The sequence below is a fragment of the Artemia sp. Qi Xiang Cuo genome, chromosome 1, assembly GCF_049724085.1.
Source record: "Artemia sp. Qi Xiang Cuo chromosome 1, ASM4972408v1, whole genome shotgun sequence".
NCBI classification, from domain to species: domain Eukaryota; kingdom Metazoa; phylum Arthropoda; class Branchiopoda; order Anostraca; family Artemiidae; genus Artemia; species Artemia sp. Qi Xiang Cuo.
The window spans coordinates 35,814,648-35,833,986 of NC_142794.1; the positions used below are offsets into that span (position 1 = coordinate 35,814,648).

Here is a 19,339-nt window from a genome sequence, read left to right on the forward strand (position 1 = left end):
CAGTAATAGTAGTAGCAGTTGTAATAATAGTACCAGTAATAGTAGTATGAGTAGAAGTAATAGCATTAGGATGCAGATAATGTCTTCTGGTTAGTTCAACATCCCCCGCAACAAGCCCTGAAAATTTCAACTTCACACACAAAACTGTTTCTAAAATAGTGCCTATGCGTCCTTTTGACAACATGCATACAGACAGTGTGTTGTGATTAAGTTCACATCCCCCCCAAAGAAAATTCTCTGAAAATTTCACCTTCATACCCTTAGGCATAGTTGTAATAGTAGTCATAGTAGTAGTATTAATAGTAGTAGCACTAGTACTAGTAGCAGCAGTAGTATTGAAATATTGTCTTTTGTTCACTTGAACATCCCTCTCATTAAATCCTGGAAGTTTCAACTTAACACGATTAGCATGCTATGACATTGCTGATATGGTATTTTTATAACCTGTATATTCATATACTTATTGAAATTTTCACCTTAATGCTATTAGCCTTACAAGTAGTTGCAGCAGAAGTAGTAGTTGGAGTAATAGTAGTAGTAAAACTAGCAAATGTAGCAGCGGTAGTTGTATAAGTCATAGCGTGCACATGTTGCCTTTTGGTCAATTGATCTTCCCCTTTGAGCATTCTCTTAAAGTTCAACCTTAAATCCTAATCGATTTTTGAGATACGCCATTTCGGCAATCTGAATGCATATAGTGGCTTTTGATTTAGTTCAAATTTGTCCAAAATACTTTGTCAAATTTTCACCTTCATAGACTTAGTCTTAATAGTACTAGTGTCAAAGTAGTAGTAGTGGCAGTAGGAGAAGTAATAGCAGTATTAGTGTTGTATTAGTAGTAGTAGTAACAGTAGCAGCATGTACATGTTGCCTTTTGGTCAGTTGAGCATCCCCCTCATGGTGTCCCAGAAGTTTCACCTTGATACGGTTAGCCGTTCCGAAAATATTGCTGATGTGCCCAATTTACCCCCTTTTGACGCCCTTGTCATCTTAATACTCTAAACCTTACAATTTGTTGCAATTGAAGTAATAGTTGGAGTGGTTTAGTAGCAGTAGTAGTTTTAGTGTTTAGTAGAAGTAGCGGTGATACTACTGTCAGTAGTGGCATGCACACATTACCGTTTTGTCAATTGATCTTCCCCTTTAAGTATTCTCTGATAGTTGCAACTTAATACCAAAATCCATTCTTGAGATACGCCCTTTCGACAATCTGAATGCACGTAGCGTGTTTTGATTTAGTTCAAATTTCCCCTCAATATTCTGTCAAATTTTCACCTTCATACGCGTAGTCTTAATTGTACTAATATCTTACTTGTACTTACATACTTCTACTTTTCGCACGTTCAAGCCGCATCCAGGCTCATCGTGGCACCCAGCAGATGACGACATGCCTCCTTCCAGACGTTTCGCTTGAGGGTGGCTGGCTCTATAATCTCCAGCCACTGACGATCTTAAACGACGGCCGTATTTTTTGAACCCTCCGATCGGCTCCAGATCAAACTTCACTGTCGTGAGCCACGTCTTCTTTTGTGCTCCTGTTCTCTTCTTCCATGTCGGTAGTGGTAGACATTTGAAATATCTTTTGCTTATATAGTCATCTGGTCTGCGCATTGTGTGGCCAAACGATCTCAGTCCCCTCTGCTAGACAATATCGGAGACGAGTGGGTGATCCCCACATCTTCTCCTGACTTCATTGTTCGAGATTCTATCTGAGAGGCGGATGCGCTGGATATAATTCAGGCATTTTTACTGGAATATATTCAAGATCAACGCTTCAGCTGCTTTCAATGACCACGTTTCACATCCATAGAGGAGAGCAGAGAGAACCATAGCTTCATACTGTGCGGAACATCGTCCGTGTTAAAATTTCGCTTCGCTTCCAGAGAGTATTCCGTAGTTGAAGGAAGACGTCCCAGGCTAACGATGTGCGGCTCCGGTATGTGACTATAGTTTAGGGTCACAGGGGTTTCATCCATCCCAGCCATTCCCATGGTTTTTGTTTTTGCTAGACTCATTTGGAGGCCAGTCGAGAGTGCCTTGTCTTCCACGTCATAGATCGGTGTTGGAAAAGCCCGGGCTCACTACAACACCTTTGTGCTTGTCCAGGACTTTGAGGATCCAGTCGGCAACAAAGTTGGTAAGAAAACGCATCCTTGACGTACACCCTCCTCGTTCAGGAACTGATCTGAAAGCTTGCCATCGACTCTGACTCGAGCATTTGTTGCAGCATAGCATAGCCTGAGCAGACCGATTATTTTATCAGGTACAACATCCTCTCTCATTGCTTCCCATATTGCATCACGGTGAACCGAATGAAATTCAGTGATAAAGTCTGAAGATTTGGATTGTTTCCTGCTGGTGTTTAAACCGATGTTCAAGGATCTATCGCAGGCTAAAGATCTCGTCTCAGCAGCCGATGCCCGGCCTGAATTCTGCTTGTTTGGGTCGCGTTCGGCTGTTTCTGACATCTCTAAATTTGTTTAAAAGCTTGATTTCGACCAGCTTGTCAGCAATAGGGATATCCCTTGGGGGTTTTTACAATCCATTTGGTCTTCTTCTTTGAAGATAGGGACAATTATCGGGGTCTTCCACTCATCGGGGATGTAATCATTGTCCCAAACTTTGGCGATCAAACTATGAAGCTCATCCACCGCCAGCTCGGGAAGAGCTTTCAGTAGCTCGGCAGAAATAACATCTATTCCTGGGTTTATATGGTTTTTTATTACTTTGATTGCCTTAGTTACTTCATCCTTGGAGGGTGTGTCCGTACATACATTTTCATACGCCTGTTGGTCTGGTGGGTTTTGGGGAGCTGTAGGTGGTTGATTTTGGTTATTAGTACTTCCTGATCTCAGTAGCTTATGGAAATGTACTGACCATCTCTCGATACGTTCATCACTGCTTGTGAGTATTTTCCCATCCTTTACCTTAAATAAAGGGATGTAGTTTTTTTTTTTCTTCCCATTACGTTCTCCAAGTGTCGGATAGTTCTCGTTTATCGTTCTATGTTGCGGCTCTTTCCGTATCGCTTGCAACATTACACCAGTAGGCTTTTTTGTCACCTCTTGCTGATTTGTGACATTCTTGTTGCAGCACTTTGTATGTGGGGGACTACTTGTTGGTCACCTTTTTCTTATTAACAGTTTGAGTTTGAGTTTAAGTGTTATTGTTGGGTGTAAACTCTTATTAAGAGTTTGAGTGTCTTAGATAGTTTGAGTGTACTAGTATCATAGTAATAATGGTAGTAGTAGGAACAGTAGTAGCATTAATATATTTGTATTAGTAGTAGTGGTAGTAACAATAGTAAAAGCATTATTAATAGAAGTTGTAGCCGGTACATATTGTGTTTTGGTCAGTTGAACATCCTACTCATGATGCCCGAGAAGTTTCCTCTTGATGCGGTGAGCCGTACCAAAAATATTGCTGATACGCCGTATGAACAATTTGTATGCATATAGTATGTTTTGATTTCGTTCAAATTTCTCCTAAACGTTTTCTTCAGATGTTCATTTCAATATCATCAGCCTTGGTAGTACTCGCTACAGCAGCAGTAGTTTTAGAAGTAGTAGTGGTAGTAGTAGTAGTAGAGGGTTAAAGACTTATTTGGAGGGATGGGGCATTTTGGAAGAAAGAAAAATTCTGTTGTTTTAAGTGAAAATTACTTCGGTGAATATTCGGTTCATCTCAATTTCAATAAAGTGTAAATTTTAGTCTATATATGCCCGGGTTTTAGAATTTATCTCAATGAGAAGGGAGAGGGCTAACCCAAAGAATCAATGAATATATATAATAGATTTTGAGGGGGGAGCAGGCCAAAAAATCCTGCCCCATGCGTACGTTCCCATCGGCGTAATGTTTTGTCATGTGTCACCTGTTAACAAGAACATTTTCAGAAAAGAATATTTGAGTTCTAGTTCATTTTTAGAAAGGCTGTTCATGTGCAGACGCTCTTTGAGATATATTTTATTGGTCTTTTCTTCTTATGTCTAATTTAATATTAAAGATTTAAGCGATATTAAAAATATAAAGAATTTGCTAAATTTCAGGATGGAACAATTGAAACAAATTTGCCATCCCGTGGTTTATTGCCAATTCAGTATTTGGATGACCAAGAGTTCTTTCCTGGGGATTTCGTCGTTGAGAACAAAGAGGATACAGTTGGCTTGGGGAATGAGGATCTGTTAGCCCCACATGGTAAACATGAATATGGTTGTGTCAAAAGAACTTACCGAGCTGACAGAACCCTCACTGTCTCCTGGTTTAAATTGAACTTTGATTGTGATAATAAAAGGTATGTATTTTCTTCCTTCTTGAATTTTCGGTTCTTTTTCTAAACTGCTCTATGGTTAATGGTAAAATATGAGGGGATTGTAAATAAGTTAGGTTTAAATCTTGGCTACTTGAAATTTTCAAGTTCCTAAGAATATTAGGGAGGCAACTGTTTGTAAGTCAATTATTCCTTAAGCATGCTTCGGAAATGGCGGCCAAATGATCCCGTTTCTTAAACCCTGATTGTTTCTCCTGTTTGAAATTCTAAGCCAATGAAAGAACCAATAGTTATTAAGTGATAAAATATTTTGCAAGTACTCTCTCTGTTCTTCTGTACGTATACCTTATCTCTTGTAGCCATATTTGCTTTAGGGGTGTTTGATTTGACTTAGGCTAGTCATTTTGTTTTATTTAGTTTTCCGCATTATAGAATAGAATAGAATTTATTTGCGCTAAAAGCCCATAGGCCATGGCAAAAAATATAAACAAAGAACCATTACAAAGAAATTGCACATAACCTAACCTAATACTAGATGAATCCACTTATATGTTTCATCGCGAAACGAAGTACTTGTGCCAAGCTTCTGATACCCATAAAACACACATCCGTACACACATTCACCAACCACTCAAAATCATAACCCCCCCCCCTACCAAACACTTACAGTCTCCAATCACTCAGCTCCTCACTTTCACATACTAAGTGATACACGCTATATTCATCTATCAGTTTTGAGCATTAAGCAATACAACATAACTCTTTTAAATATTATTTGTTGTGATTTGACGCATTAGACCAATAGGTCATGTACTTTCATATCACTCCATTTTCTGTGCCTTTTGTAATCACTAGCTTGCTTGGGTGTCGCTTTAGTCAATTTTCACTGAATTTGATCATGTATCACTTATCTTGCTATTTGCAGGGGGTATTTCACCTGCAGTAATGCGTTGAAAAACGGGAATCAAAATAATGCAATTTTGCTTCACCATACAGCAATTAAAATACATATACAACACGATTATAATAAATGATACAATTTTAAGTTATAACCTTTCACATACTTCCAGATATAAAAATATAAACAGATAAAATACGAATAATGTAAGCGAATAAAATAGTAGATAAAATAGCTCTAAAATAAAAATTTATAGAGAATAAGAAAAGAAAAATCTGTAAAGACTGTTAAGCACTCTTAACAAATCTATTTAATAGGTTTGTGCTTAGTCTTCTAGCCCAAGGTGGTGTGTCCCAGAACAGAACGTATTGTAATTGTTTTAAATGCCTTCTCACAGCAATTCCTTAGTATTTCTCCTTATCATATTTTCTCCTATTTTTCATTTTCCATTGCAATAGGGTTGGTTTGCATGGCCACATCTAAGACGGAAAAGGCATGTGGAAAATATTATGTTTTAGTTTTGTCTTTCTTCTTCTTAGTTTTGTTTTTGTTAGTTTTGTTTTTAGTTTTAGTTTTTTTAGTTTAGTTTTAGTTTTTAATTTTAGTTTTGTTTTTGTCTTTCTTCTTCTTCTTCTTTGCTGTCTTGGCGTTGATTATGTGAATTACTTAATTAGTTATGCCATTGTGTGCAAGTTATTTGACCTTTTAACAGTGCCTATGCTTATTTAATTGTTGTTTTGTGAATTGATGATTAGAGGAATCAGTCAACAGCAAGAGACATGAATTATGGAATGAATATTGCCTGGTATTATTCTGCAAAATATTCTATAAATCTGTGAATTAGACATTAGAACATTATTTGGGAAGTAAAATATAAATTGGTCCATTTATATGTTTTAGGATTAGAGAGGGCCACAGTAATATTGAGGCTTACACTCGACTCCTAATGTGAAATAACCTATAACAAATACCAATTGTATGGTTATCTTTTTATAACCTACTGGAAATCATCCCAGAGTAATACTCACACTTAGGATCTCCCTCAAAATTTTGAATCAATCACCACTTCAATTCACCATGCTCAGAGCTAGATTGGGGAAGGGTATCTTACAGGTACAACCATGGGCGCCCATGAGCTTAATTTTTAGGGGAGGGGGGATTACTTGGTCTAATCGGAACTTCGAATGCTGATAATAAAATCTCAAAACCAAAAATAAAAAATATACGGCAGCATCATTCAGCCAGGGTGGGCTGTAGCCCCCCTCTGCCCCCCCCCCCATATGGGCGCCCATGGATACAACGAAAGAGGTAACTTTCGTATAATCAATATCTGACTTAATTTTTAAAACTAGAAGTAACCCTACTAAAGCATAAAAAATAATTGTATAGCTGTTCAGATTGTTTCTTAAGAACTAAGACAGGTATGGAAGAGAAAATTTCTGTGTGAACATCAAGGATAGCTAGAATTGCCCATTGATGAAATTAATGAAGGTGATAACAGTAATTCTTTTCTATTTGTATTTATGGTAACAGTTCAAGCTTTGGAATTTGCTTTTAAATGGATTTGATTCTAGTATGATATTTTGATTTCAACAAGATTGGGAGTGGTGTTACTGTTTAAAAAGTCGAGTTAGAAATGGAATTCTCTTCCGATCCTTTTTTGCTGTATTTCTCGTTGTTTTTATTATTTACTGCCACTTTGAAGAACTTAAAAAAAAACAAATTAATACAATTCCTTTAAAAAAAAAAATTAAGCTGCGAAAGTGATTGTGTTTTCCTTTTCTTTTAACCGTGAAAAATTATAATATAATTTATAAACATCTTAATTAGAATTTCTGACGCATCTTGAGTAAAATATTCTCTCTTTTTTTTACGTGTAAGTGTTTCGTAGGTTTTTGAGCCATATGGGAGTTGCTCCTATATTAAGATTAAAGTTGTACCAAAAAGGTTTATAGGCTGTGAAAGATATTGCATTTTCTTTTTTTAGACCGTAAAAATCATAACATGTTGTAATAGAACAAATACTATTTCCGGAGGCTTTTCAGGTAATTTGTCTTTTTTGGCACCTATTTTGAGGCTTTCGAGCCTTACGGGAATTATAAACTCTTTTTTCAAAATAAAAAATGTAACATTAAACGAGGTGGATGAGCGATTATATTCTTTTTGGTTTTTATAGAACGCAAAAACTATAACATATTTTATAATAATGAAGCGTTTCGGAAGCATTTGAGTTGATTTGTCCCTTTTTGGCACATATTTCGAGAGTTTTCAAGCCTTCTGCAAGCTATTATCTTTGAAAATAATGAGAAATTAAATCAAATATATTTTTCGTCCTGCAAAGTGATGTTGGAGCACCTACCAGACCAAAAAGAATTGCTTCAATAATAGCCAATAAGAGCATTATTTCACAATAAAATGATTTACTTCATTTCCATTTTTTTACTTTTTTGCTCAGTCACTTTGGTGTTCTCATCAAAGCAACACGATTAGCTTCTGTGACCTAAGTGGATCAGTTGCGACAATTATATTTTATTAATATTGATGGTGGTTTTATTTGTTTTTTGTTTTTTTTTTATCTTTGTTTCTTCTGTGCTGAAGACGCCTCGTTTACATACAGGTGAAATACCCGTGTCATTTTATTTTTTTTCATCCTTTCTCTCTACTGGCCGCAGTCTCGTTTGTTGTTTTTTATTGAGTTTTTCCTCTCTTTGTTGATTTTAACTTTGTTTATGATTTCAGGAATTTGCTTTAAAATAAAAGCACAATTTTTTATTTTGAAAAGAGGACATGTAGTTGCTTCACTAGCTAAAGAAAAAATCCAATCAATAATTGGAAAATTAAACCATTCATTATCGGTTGCATATTTTGACTGATCGGTAGCTGAAACACTATCCAATTAGAATTTAAACAAAAAAGTCAACCAATCATATAGTTTATAGGCTAAAATACGCTTGCAATGTTTTCCACTTGAAAATAGTCGTTGTGCTACAGAAACAGAAATTCGTAACAAAAAAAAACTATAGTGAGCAAAAATGGAGGACAAAACAGTGTTTTGAAGGGGGGCAGCAATGTTTGTCATCCATTTTTTAATTCTCTCTGTTTTAGACGAAGGGATAATTAAACTGCATTAGTTAAAATTCCGGAACCTAGTTTTATATGGAATCAGTTATTAGTTTGTGATGTTGATTGTGATTTAAAAGGTGTAAAAAGACCCCCGCCCTCCCTAGATTTGTAAAATACCTTTTTTTTTGTATCTTCATTAAAAATAATTGAATTGAAAAATAAAAAAAATGTTTTTATTGTATATTTATATCTATCCTTTTTATATATAATTTTATTATTATTAGAATAAAGATTGATTATTCAAATAGTTAAAAGTAAGGGCAAGTCCAATTTTTAAACAACAAAAAAAGACTTTTTGACAGATGTAGGATTTCATCTTCTTCGTCACCACTGCGGGAACATAGAAGACATTCCCGCAGAATAAGCGTTCCTATAGAATATGGATTTCATAGAATTATTTTTCTATTTGGAAGTTCACCTCCTGTAAATCGCTTCTGCTTAGAATGCATGATGATAATGCAACAGGGGGATTTCTTTAGTTCCATAGCCTATATTTTTGTTTGGGAGAGGGGGGGGTTCAAAAAAACGCATTAAAAAGTTGTTTATATATGTGTTTTGTTACGTATAACGCGTCAGACAATTTTTTTTTGGGGGGGGGGGAGAGTGTGAAATCCGCTAAGCCCCTCCCTCTTGGATACGGCTTTGTGTACGGCTACGAAATATAGATTTTTTCTACCGTGTAGCGGGTAAAATCATGTCACACGATTCTTTAAGTATGTGTGCTGAAAAATTATTTTCTAGATCATGGATCCTCTTCTGTTTGAGACACCAAGATAGGATTAAAAGAAAATATATCCTGAAAATCTTGTTTCTTGTTAATATTCTATTTGCTTATGGGTATGTTGAAACTATGACACAATTGATTCAAAATAGGACACATGTACAAATATCCCTTCTACGCCACCCTCGTCCTTCACATGTAAATAGAATTTAAAGAGGATGGTTCTTTTAGCCTACAGTAGCACGTTTATTCCAATATTTTGTAAATTATTTGGTGATTTCCTTCAGTATCTCCAGTTCCTCTTTTTTCTCTCTCTCTTCTCTTCTTTCTCTTTTTGAGAAGTTTTGTTATTGTTGGTTTCTTTCATGTGTTAAAGGAGACGTACTGAATGTTACCTCACTGTCTACCTTTGTTAAAAGTTAGCCTAGAGTTTAATGGGTTGAGTCAATAAAAGTTCAAGTTCAAAGCTCTCAGCGTATATAAAAAAATTTACCAAAGATAATTTAACCAGCTTGTCGTATGTCTAAAGCGTTAGAGACACTGTCGTGGGACGCACCGCTGTCATTTTGTGTGCGACGCGATGTGGGAAGACCTAAGTATAACTCTGCATTTAATACAGCTTATTGTGGCCAATTTCCTTCGGTGGTAGCCAAATAAAAGATATTTTTTTTTGTCAAAGAGTATGTTTTTCATTCGGCGTAAGGATGAAAATCAACTGCAATCGATCGCAATAAGCTATATCGAACGCGGGGTAAGTTTAGCCAGTTTTTCTTACAGCTTATATGCCTTGCACCTTATAAATGTCTTGCAACTTTTTTTTAATGAGAAGTGGGCCTAGACATAACTTTTGGGCATTGCTCCTCTCTTAATTCACAAATTTGGTTCACTATTTTGTTTACAAGGGACAAAATATCCCCTTTTTGGTTTTTTCTAAAATAAAAAAACTGGGAAAATAGTGTTCAGGGGTGGTCAGGAGCAGGAAACCCCTAAACCTCATATCTTGACTAAAAAAAAGAAGCATTAACTATTCCTAATCTCAAAGTCTCAAATATGAAGTCAATTTAAGTGAATGTTTTTGGTATACGAAAGGCTAAAAAAGAAATCTAAATTATAGTGTAATTTTGCAATTATTGCAAGACACTAAAAGTAAATCTTTCTGCATTGTATTTCCAAGTAAGGTAGGTTTCCAAGCCCCTTTTGGCAACCGCTAACCACTTTTTGTAAGGAGAAGTGGTAGGAGACATAACTTTTATATCATAGGCTTTGTGCCAACGATGCTGGCACAATGTTCTTATCTTACCTTAAGCTGTTCTTACCACTATGTCCTTGCCAAAATATCCTCATCTTACCTTAAGGTAAGATGAGATCATTGTCAATATGTCAATAGTCCTTTGGATATTAGCAATATTCTCTGGCTAATATTATTTCTCGTCATCTTACTATAATTATTTTTGTAGTGAGTTTTGCTGTGAGCGAGAAATGAGCTCTTATGAAGTGAAAAGTCATCCAGATTACGATTATCGCCCTGGATCATGTGTGATAAGAATAGCAGGGGATAATCCAAGTGATGATCCTTTTAACAAAGCTGGCCAGGTTGTTGACTATCTTACTAATGGAAAGGTAAGTCATCCAGATTACAATTATCGCCCTGGATCATGTGTGATAAGAATAGCAGGGGATAATCCAAGTGATGATCCTTTTAACAAAGCTGGCCAGGTTGTTGACTATCTTACTAATGGAAAGGTAAGTCATCCAGATTACGATTATCGCCCTGGATCATGTGTGATAAGAATAGCAGGGGATAATCCAAGTGATGATCCTTCTAACAAAGCTGGCCAGGTTGTTGACTATCTTACTAATGGAAAGGTAAGTCATCCAGATTACGATTATCGCCCTGGATCATGTGTGATAAGAATAGCAGGGGATAATCCAAGTGATGATCCTTTTAACAAAGCTGGCCAGGTTGTTGACTATCTTACTTATGGAAAGGTAAGTCATCCAGATTACGATTATAGCCCTGGATCATGTGTGATAAGAATAGCAGGGGATAATCCAAGTGATGATCCTTTTAACAAAGCTGGCCAGGTTGTTGACTATCTTACTAATGGAAAGGTAAGTCATCCAGATTACAATTATCGCCCTGGATCATGTGTGATAAGAATAGCAGGGGATAATCCAAGTGATGATCCTTTTAACAAAGCTGGCCAGGTTGTTGACTATCTTACTAATGGAAAGGTAAGTCATCCAGATTACGATTATCGCCCTGGATCATGTGTGATAAGAATAGCAGGGGATAATCCAAGTGATGATCCTTTTAACAAAGCTGGCCAGGTTGTTGACTATCTTACTAATGGAAAGGTAAGTCATCCAGATTACGATTATCGCCCTGGGTCATGTGTGATAAGAATAGCAGGGGATAATCCAAGTGATGATCCTTTTAACAAAGCTGGCCAGGTTGGGGACTATCTTACTAATGGAAAGGTGTTTCCTATTGCTAATTAACAAATAGATCTGTGATTGTTCTCTAAGAAGGGCAGAATATAGTGCCTGGGTGGGAGAAATACACAGTAGCGATTTTAACTTCAAATGCGCCTTAAAAGAGGAATAATCACTATGTCGTTTCACTTTCCCTGGACAGAGGCAAATGAAAAATGATGTATTTTTACACGTATTATAATAATAATAATAATATATTGCGAAAACAGGCTTGCGCCTCTATCTACAAAAGTTTAAATAATCAAATGCTTTATCACTATAATGATTGTCAATCTTGTTCTTGAATGCATTGACTGAATCTGAGTTAACAGTGTCAGATGGTATTGCGTTCCACTCGGAGATGATGCAGTTGCTGAATGCCCATCTACCAACATCTCTTCTGAAACGTTCTTCGGTTTGCTCAAACTTGTGACCTCTCAGGTTATTATTCTTGAATGTTATTATCTCTTCTGGAGGGATGTTGTCGTAGTATCTGTTGCGTATTTTGTATAGTTCAATAAGATCTCTCAAAAATCGGTATGAGAGGCTTGGGAGCGACAGTTTTCTCAAACGGTCTTCGTATGATAAGTCTCTAAGTGACGGAACAAATTTAGTAGCCCTCCTTTGGATTTTTTCTATTGCGTTGCTGTCTTTTTGAAAAAATGGTCTGGTTGTTGTATGACCGTATTCGATTATTGGTCTCACTAACGATTTGAAGAGTATAGAAAACAGTGTTGAGTCAGTAAGAGAGAAATTTCTTCGAACAATTCCCAAGACTTGTGATGACTTAGAGATGATTGACTCGTAGTGCTTGGTGAAAGTCATGTCACTGTCTATTGTCGCTCCCGAGTCTTGCGCTTCTTCTTGTATAGGTATCTGTTGTCCTTCAAAGCAGTAGTGCCGAGAAATGTGTTTTGGGCCTAGCCGAATGTGACAACTTTTTTCTGTATTCACTTCCATGATCCATTTTTTCATCCATTCTGCTATTTTGTTTTTAAGTCTTGCTGTAGTATTTCTGTGTCTTCAAGGCTTGTTATTGCGCGAAAGATTTTCGTGCCATCTGCATAAAGCAGTATCTCTGAATCTATGTTATTTGGGAGATCACTTATGTAAATATTGAATAGTAAAGGCCCTAGAACACTACCTTGAACCACTCCACTTGTCACTTTTGTCTCATTGCTGCTAAGATATCCCTCCAGTCTCAGTCGCTGAGATCTTCGTTTCAGAACGTTGAGAACCCACTTTAGAATAGTATCGCCAACCCCGATAGACTGTAGTTTTCGAAGAAATTGACTTTGTGAGACTTTATCAAAGGCTTTTCTGAGATCTAAGTATAAAATATCTATCTGCATCCTACTATCCATATTTTTTCTCCAGGCGTTTGTAGCGACAAGTAGTTGGCTTTCTGCTGATCTTTTCTCGAGAAATCCAAACTGTGCGGGTGAAATGAGGCTTCTTTCGAGTAGGTACTGTAATATATTATCGTGGAGTAAAGATTCTAGTATTTTGCATGTGATACAGGTTAAACTGATCGGTCTGTAGTTACTTGGATCTGATTTGCTTCCTTTTTTGAAGAGGGGTATCACCGTTGCTTGCTTCCATGTATCAGGCAGGTTCCGTGTTTGTAGCGACTTGACAAAAATGTAGTGCAATGGGGCTGCAATTTCTTGTGTCAGCTCTTTAAGTACTCTAGGATGTAGGCCATCTGGACCTTCTGATTTGTAAGGGTTTAGATTTTTTAGTTTTTGTAGACCATTTGTATTGTCAGTTCTATTTCTTCAAATTTGCCTGCGTCTAGTGGCTGACATTCCTCTTGACTTTCATCTTTGTCCCTCTCTGTTGTGAAAACTGTGGAAAACTGCTAATTTAGTAGGTTGGCTTTAGCTATTGGGTCACTGATTGTTAAATTTGTTGCTGAGTTTCTAAGATCGGGAATAACCAGCTGTTCTTTTCTTTTTGAGTTCACGAAGTTCCAAAACGCCTTGGGGTTGATCTTTGAGTTTTCGGCTACTTTCCTCTCCTTTTCGCTTGATTCTTGTCTAGTGGCTTCCCTGAATTCCTTGGTGATTCTGTGATAATTTCTAAAATAACTTTCTGTATCGGTCTGCTTGAGTGTCTCCCAGGCTTGCCGCTTGGTTTTTATTAGGTCAAGGATCTCTCGTTTTAGAGGCGGTCGTTTAAATATTTTGACTATTGGTACATACTCCTTTTTTTGAGGTCTATGATTATGGATGCAAACTTTCTGTACATGTCATCTACTAGATCTGTGTTATTTAGTATTTCAGTCCAGTTGAAAACTTCTAGCTCCGTTCGCATGGTATTGTAATCACCTTTGAATACATCCACCTCTCTTTTTTTCTCATAGTTTCGCAACTTATAATCACCTCTAAGTAAATTGTAGCGCGGTCCGATTTTCCAACAGGGGGACCTATAGCAAGTTCTTTTATTAGTTCCGTATTACTGCATAGGACTAGGTCCAGTAGTGTTGGCTTGTCGCTTCCTCGGATTCTTGTTGGTTTTTCAATAAGCTGTTCTAGGTAATTATCGTTCACTATCTTCAGAAATTCCCTCTGTGAGGATGACCCGCTATGCTCTAGGAGGTGTGGAAGGTCCCAATCTATGTTAGGGTATTATGTACAAGACCTCAGTAATGTACCTGGCGCTGGAACTTAGAAACACAGTTTTAATTTTGAATATAAATGTTTGACATGTAGTCTTCTTAAATCCCAAAAAAATATTCCGCTGTAAAGTGGACGCAGAGGGCATTTTTTAAATTTACAACTCATGCAATATTGTCGCCTAATTTCTAATTAGCCCATAGTAGATATTCTCAGAGAACCACCTACCGATAACCATAAAATACCCCCCCCCCCAAAAAAAAAAACTCCAGACAATGTTTTTGACACGATAACAAAAAATTTATTCCAATAGAATAGCGCTGGTGAAATTATACTCTGCTGGTAGCGGATATATTACCTTGCCTGCATATACTTATTAACCCTGTGGTAGCAGAGTGGATGGATGCTCTGCTTGGTAATACAAGGCCAGGGGTTTCGATTCCTGCTGCCGTAAGGTTGGCTGACAGGCCTGCTAGCTGACCTTGTAAAAAAAAGCGAATGAAACGTCAAATCGACGCCCTGTTGGCCATCAGCGACTCTGAAGAATTTTTATCCTTGTATACTTATTTGATGGCAGCAAATTCTACTAAATCTTGGACTATAGAATTAAAAAAATAAAGTAATTCTTTGTTTCATTCATTTTGAATGCATCCGGTCTGTAATAGAATTCTAGGCATTCTTGTACAGGGATCCTCCTATCTGAGGTTAAAAGGGTTGTGACCTAAAAATTTGTTATTTATGCATTTCAAATTAATGCTTCCACTTTTTCTTCCAAAAAGCTGCTGAAACCACGGAATATAGCAAACTAGTCTAGAATCAATTTTTTTATTTATGTGGAACTGATGAATGATGAAGTCGAATGACCTTGTAGATGAATTGTTTCACCTTCTGCCAGAACTGACACAATTATAAATCTACAGGGAAAGCTTTTTTACCTGTTTCTCGCTTTCTGGATGAAATATCTTATGTTAAAACCCCGAGAATGTACTAGCGACGTCTATTTTCTGCCTATCATAGGAACTACTCTCAAAAATTGTAATATTGGAGTTTGAGGCCAGAAATTTATAGCATATCAAATTGTTCAAGGTTAACAAATGATTGTCCTGAATTTTAATGTTTAATGTAATGACACCTGAAGAGATAATTAGCTAGCTTATTAATTAATTTTAATTGATTAATATTACTTTTGATTAATCTCAATAAATAAATCTTAATTCTTAATGGATAATAAATTGATCAGTTGACCAGCAAATTGATGTTAAAAAGAAACCGGCAGAAAGTAAAAGAGTGTGGACGGTAGCAGCAGTTGCATTCCCAGGGTTGCCATACAGCCGCCTACAGGATGGGATGTCCATCCAAATCCCTGAAATAGGATTTTCTGGAAAATATGTTTACACTTTTAGAATATAAGAAATCTATACGATAAACATCTGATTGATACAAATCTACATGGTAAGAAATCTAATGGTGAAAAAGTGAATCAAAATTATTTGAAAGTGTTCATTTTGCAAAAAAAAAAAAAATCACTAACGTCAATGGAAAAGAATCAGAAAAATTGAAAAAATCGTGGCATCATTGAGAGTTTGTTACATGAATTATATTTGTGAGAACTCTTCTGTACTGCCATGAGGCTCTGGGTATATTACCTCTTCTTTTTTCAGGTTCTCGTGTGGTGGGTAAATGGTACTACTGCGGAGGTTGAGCCGCAGCATCTGTATAAAGTCGGCGACTATGAAACTGGTTCAGATGGACTTTGGAATGATTCTAGTAAGATCTTATTTTTAATTCTTTTGATTTTTGTCTTTTAAAAATTACTCTAGGTTATTTGTAAATTAATTTTGTTAAGGGAAAATAGAGATGGCACTATAAGGATTGGAAATAATCGTGCTACAGATAATGTTTGCTTTTTAATATGGTAGTTACAAAGTTAATGACATTATATTACAGTTTATAAGTATGTTATTATGAAGGTAACGATTTTTATAGCGATGTTTGTCAAAAAATTTGGAAAATTTTGTTTTGTGTTTTTTAAGTTTACGTTATAGAACTTATATTTGTTACTTTTTTAATTGTGTTTGGGTTTTGATAAGTTTCGGCGTGTTGTGAATTTTGAACATATCATAATAAAGCAAAATATTTAAAACTATTTAAAGAATTCTTTGTTTAGACGAGTGAAACTAAAGGTGTTGTCTCAACTGCACTGATATCAAAAACACGTTTTTTCCTGAATATTTGAGTAGTATTTAGACTTTTTTATGCTATAGCAAAAACTGTTAAAAACATACGTCTCTTTCCGTGAACCTCAATTCCAGTGCAACAGTTTATGCTGGAACCTCGAGAAAAATTACCAATATTTTTTCACAAGAGAAAAGTTTATAATAGACCATAACTTAAGTACTAAAAAGTCAATGGCAATGAATTCACTCTTGTTTCGGTTTTTCTATAATTAATGCTGTTTATCGTTCGACTTTTCTTAATATAGAACAAGAGGTCAGCCCGGTAGCTGCATCGTAGGGTATTTTTGGGGCGTCCTTTTCTTCTGGTAACACGCAGCTGCCACTGAAGGTTAACCTTCGGTAGTCGAGTATTGGGTATGCGGATCATATGACCGAGATATCTCTACTTCTTATATTTGATCACTTCGGTTATCAGTGGCTGAGATGTCTTCTGTCGTATTGTAGCTTTCGTTACTTTTTGGGACGCAGTGGATATTTATTATGCGCCTTAAAAACATGTTTTCGAACGTGGGGAGTTTCTTTTCAAGTTGCTGATCTAGGTGCTAAGTTTCAGAACCAAGTTCAGTGACTGTATATAAAACAATGAGCTCCAAGACATGTGCTTCCATCCTTTGTCTAGGGCTTCAATGAAGTAATGTATAAGGTTAAGGAAGGATGTAAGGGTAATTTTAGGTACTAAACTCTTATTACTTACATATTTATTATCTATGACTATTCTTTAGAGTATAGTTTAATAATAGTGACAGTATAAACAAGGATAAACAAGGGACAAGAGATTTCAATAAGGGAAAGAAATGAGTTATAAAAGAATACTGAGAGTGAAACATTCGACTCGATCCATTGAATTTCTAGCTCCTGTCCTTTTTGCCCCGGGAAAGGGACAAAAAGGATATATTTTTCACGGAAAAATTATATACATTGATGGTTAACTAATAAGAGTGAGAACTGGCGTTAATGTCGACAAAAAAAAAAAAACTGTCAACGCCATCTAACCTTATAATGCTCTCTAAAGTTACCGGGAGCTACTTAAAACTAGAACTAATATTTTCTACAAACAAACGTCACGTATGCTGGCTTTACACAGACATTTTCTTGCTTTCAAGGAATTCCTGAAAGGCCTTTGAAAAAGCCTTTCCATCTTTGGTGGAAAACAAACATTACGTGTGAAATTTATAATCCGTGTAATACGTGTATACACGGAATTTATAATACGTGTAAATTATAATACGTGTGAAATTTGTTTTGATTTAAAACGATTCCCTAAATGATCCGTGAACAATTGGGATGCGTAAATGATCCGTGATCCCACCTCATTGTGTTTGAAACCCCCCTAATTACCAATGAAAGAGAGTAAAAAAGTAAAAATTGAAATTTGAAGTGTTTTCGTACATGAGTTTTCCTTGCTTCCTTTTCATGTGGTAACTTTTTGTTTTGTAGATTCGTTCATGGTGAGGCCAGGGATAACTTCGATAAATGCCGCGTTTTGCTTCAAATATCGCTTTGGCTGACAGCATTGCATATTCACCCATTTCTACTTTCACTCTGGTCTAGGAATTCCTTTCTAATGTTTTTTCGTTTTCCTTAAAATACATAAATATTAAATTGGTAGCTCTATTGTACCAGTGTCCTGTGCTCACTTTTTGGAAATATATTCGTAAGAAGACTCAATTTTACTAGATTCCTCTTTCTTTGTTATAAGTTGTTTGGTGATTTAAATTGATCCGCTTATTAGTTTGAATTCGGGTGACATAGATAAAGAATGACTAAATGTGATGCAGAAGATATACAAAAGTGACATTTTTCTTACATTCTATTTTCATAGAATTATATTTCCTATTTTGATTTTACATTTTATTTTCTATTTCCTATTTTATTTTGCATTCTATTTTTATTTTATTTTTTCCTCATTTAAATCTTTCAGTTTCAGTTGCTTCATCGTCTAGTGAAGAGGATACGGGGTGGCTAACAGAATCTTTTTTGTCAACAGACTCTATCTTTGCCCTTGATAGAGAGACTCTGAAGTAAGTGGTAGCTACTAACATCTTACATGCCTAATTATGAAGTTTTTTTCTCTTGTTTTGTTTTACTTTTTTAACGTCAACAACGCAAATGCGTGTATATTAGTAGAAAAATTCTCTCTTTCTATTTCCGCTTCACTCTCTCTTTCTCTCTCCCCCTTTCATATGTTGTGTTTATTCAAAAATACTCTAAATTCAGTATTGGCATAACTGGCATACGTGCCTATTGAAAACGATTTTTCCCTCTTTTTGCTTTGCTCTTTTAATGTTAACGAGGCAATTGCGTATACTAATACTAAAACTCTCTCTCTCTCTCTCTCTCTCTGTGTCTCTCTGTCTCTCTCTCTCTCTCTCTCTCTGTCTCTCTCTCTCTCTCTCTCTCTCTCTCTCTCTGTCTTTCTCTCTCTCTCTCTCTCTATCTCTCTCTCTCTATCTATCTCTCTCTCCTCTCTCTCTCTCTCTCTCTCTCTCTCTCTCTCTCTCTCTCTCTCTCTCTCTCTCTCTCTCTCTCTTTCTCCCTTCTATGTGTCGTATTTATTAAAAAATGATGCAAAACTTACTTCTGTGATTTTTCCTTGTCTTGGAAAGTTGTCAAGCTCGGTGAGTGAAAATTTCAAAAACCGATCGACAGCTCAAGTTAGGGCCTAGGAATTTGTTTGAATCTCCAACCTCTACCTTTAGAAATGCTAGAAAATAAAGGCCAAGTTAAAAGTAACTAAGACCATATTAGAAGTGATGTATTCACATAGCTCAGTGACTGAGCGACTTTCAATTTCATTGGTATTAATTGTATGTATAGATATTGGTTTGTTAGTTTTTTGTTATTGTTTTTAGATTGCACTGATTTTAGTTTTAGATGTTATAGATAATTTTAGATTTGATCATTAGTTCTTTTTCTTCTATGTTTGGCGTTGAAGATGCCTTGTTTTATGCGGCCGAAATATCCGTCGTTTCCTTCCTTCTTCCTTTTCCTTCTTATCTT

General features: G+C 36.1%; 1 protein-coding gene across 1 annotated transcript in view; it reads left to right on the forward strand.

Moving 5' to 3' along the window:
• Nucleotides 1–19,339, forward strand: part of LOC148956244 ((E3-independent) E2 ubiquitin-conjugating enzyme UBE2O) — a 118,258-nt gene that overhangs the window by 57,668 nt on the left and 41,251 nt on the right. The window contains exons 10-13 of the mRNA XM_089100427.1: nt 4,047–4,291; nt 10,467–10,629; nt 15,764–15,869; nt 18,261–18,360. Of these exons, the coding sequence (XP_088956553.1) occupies nt 4,047–4,291; nt 10,467–10,629; nt 15,764–15,869; nt 18,261–18,360 (614 nt within the window). The remainder of the gene's footprint in view (nt 1–4,046; nt 4,292–10,466; nt 10,630–15,763; nt 15,870–18,260; nt 18,361–19,339) is intronic.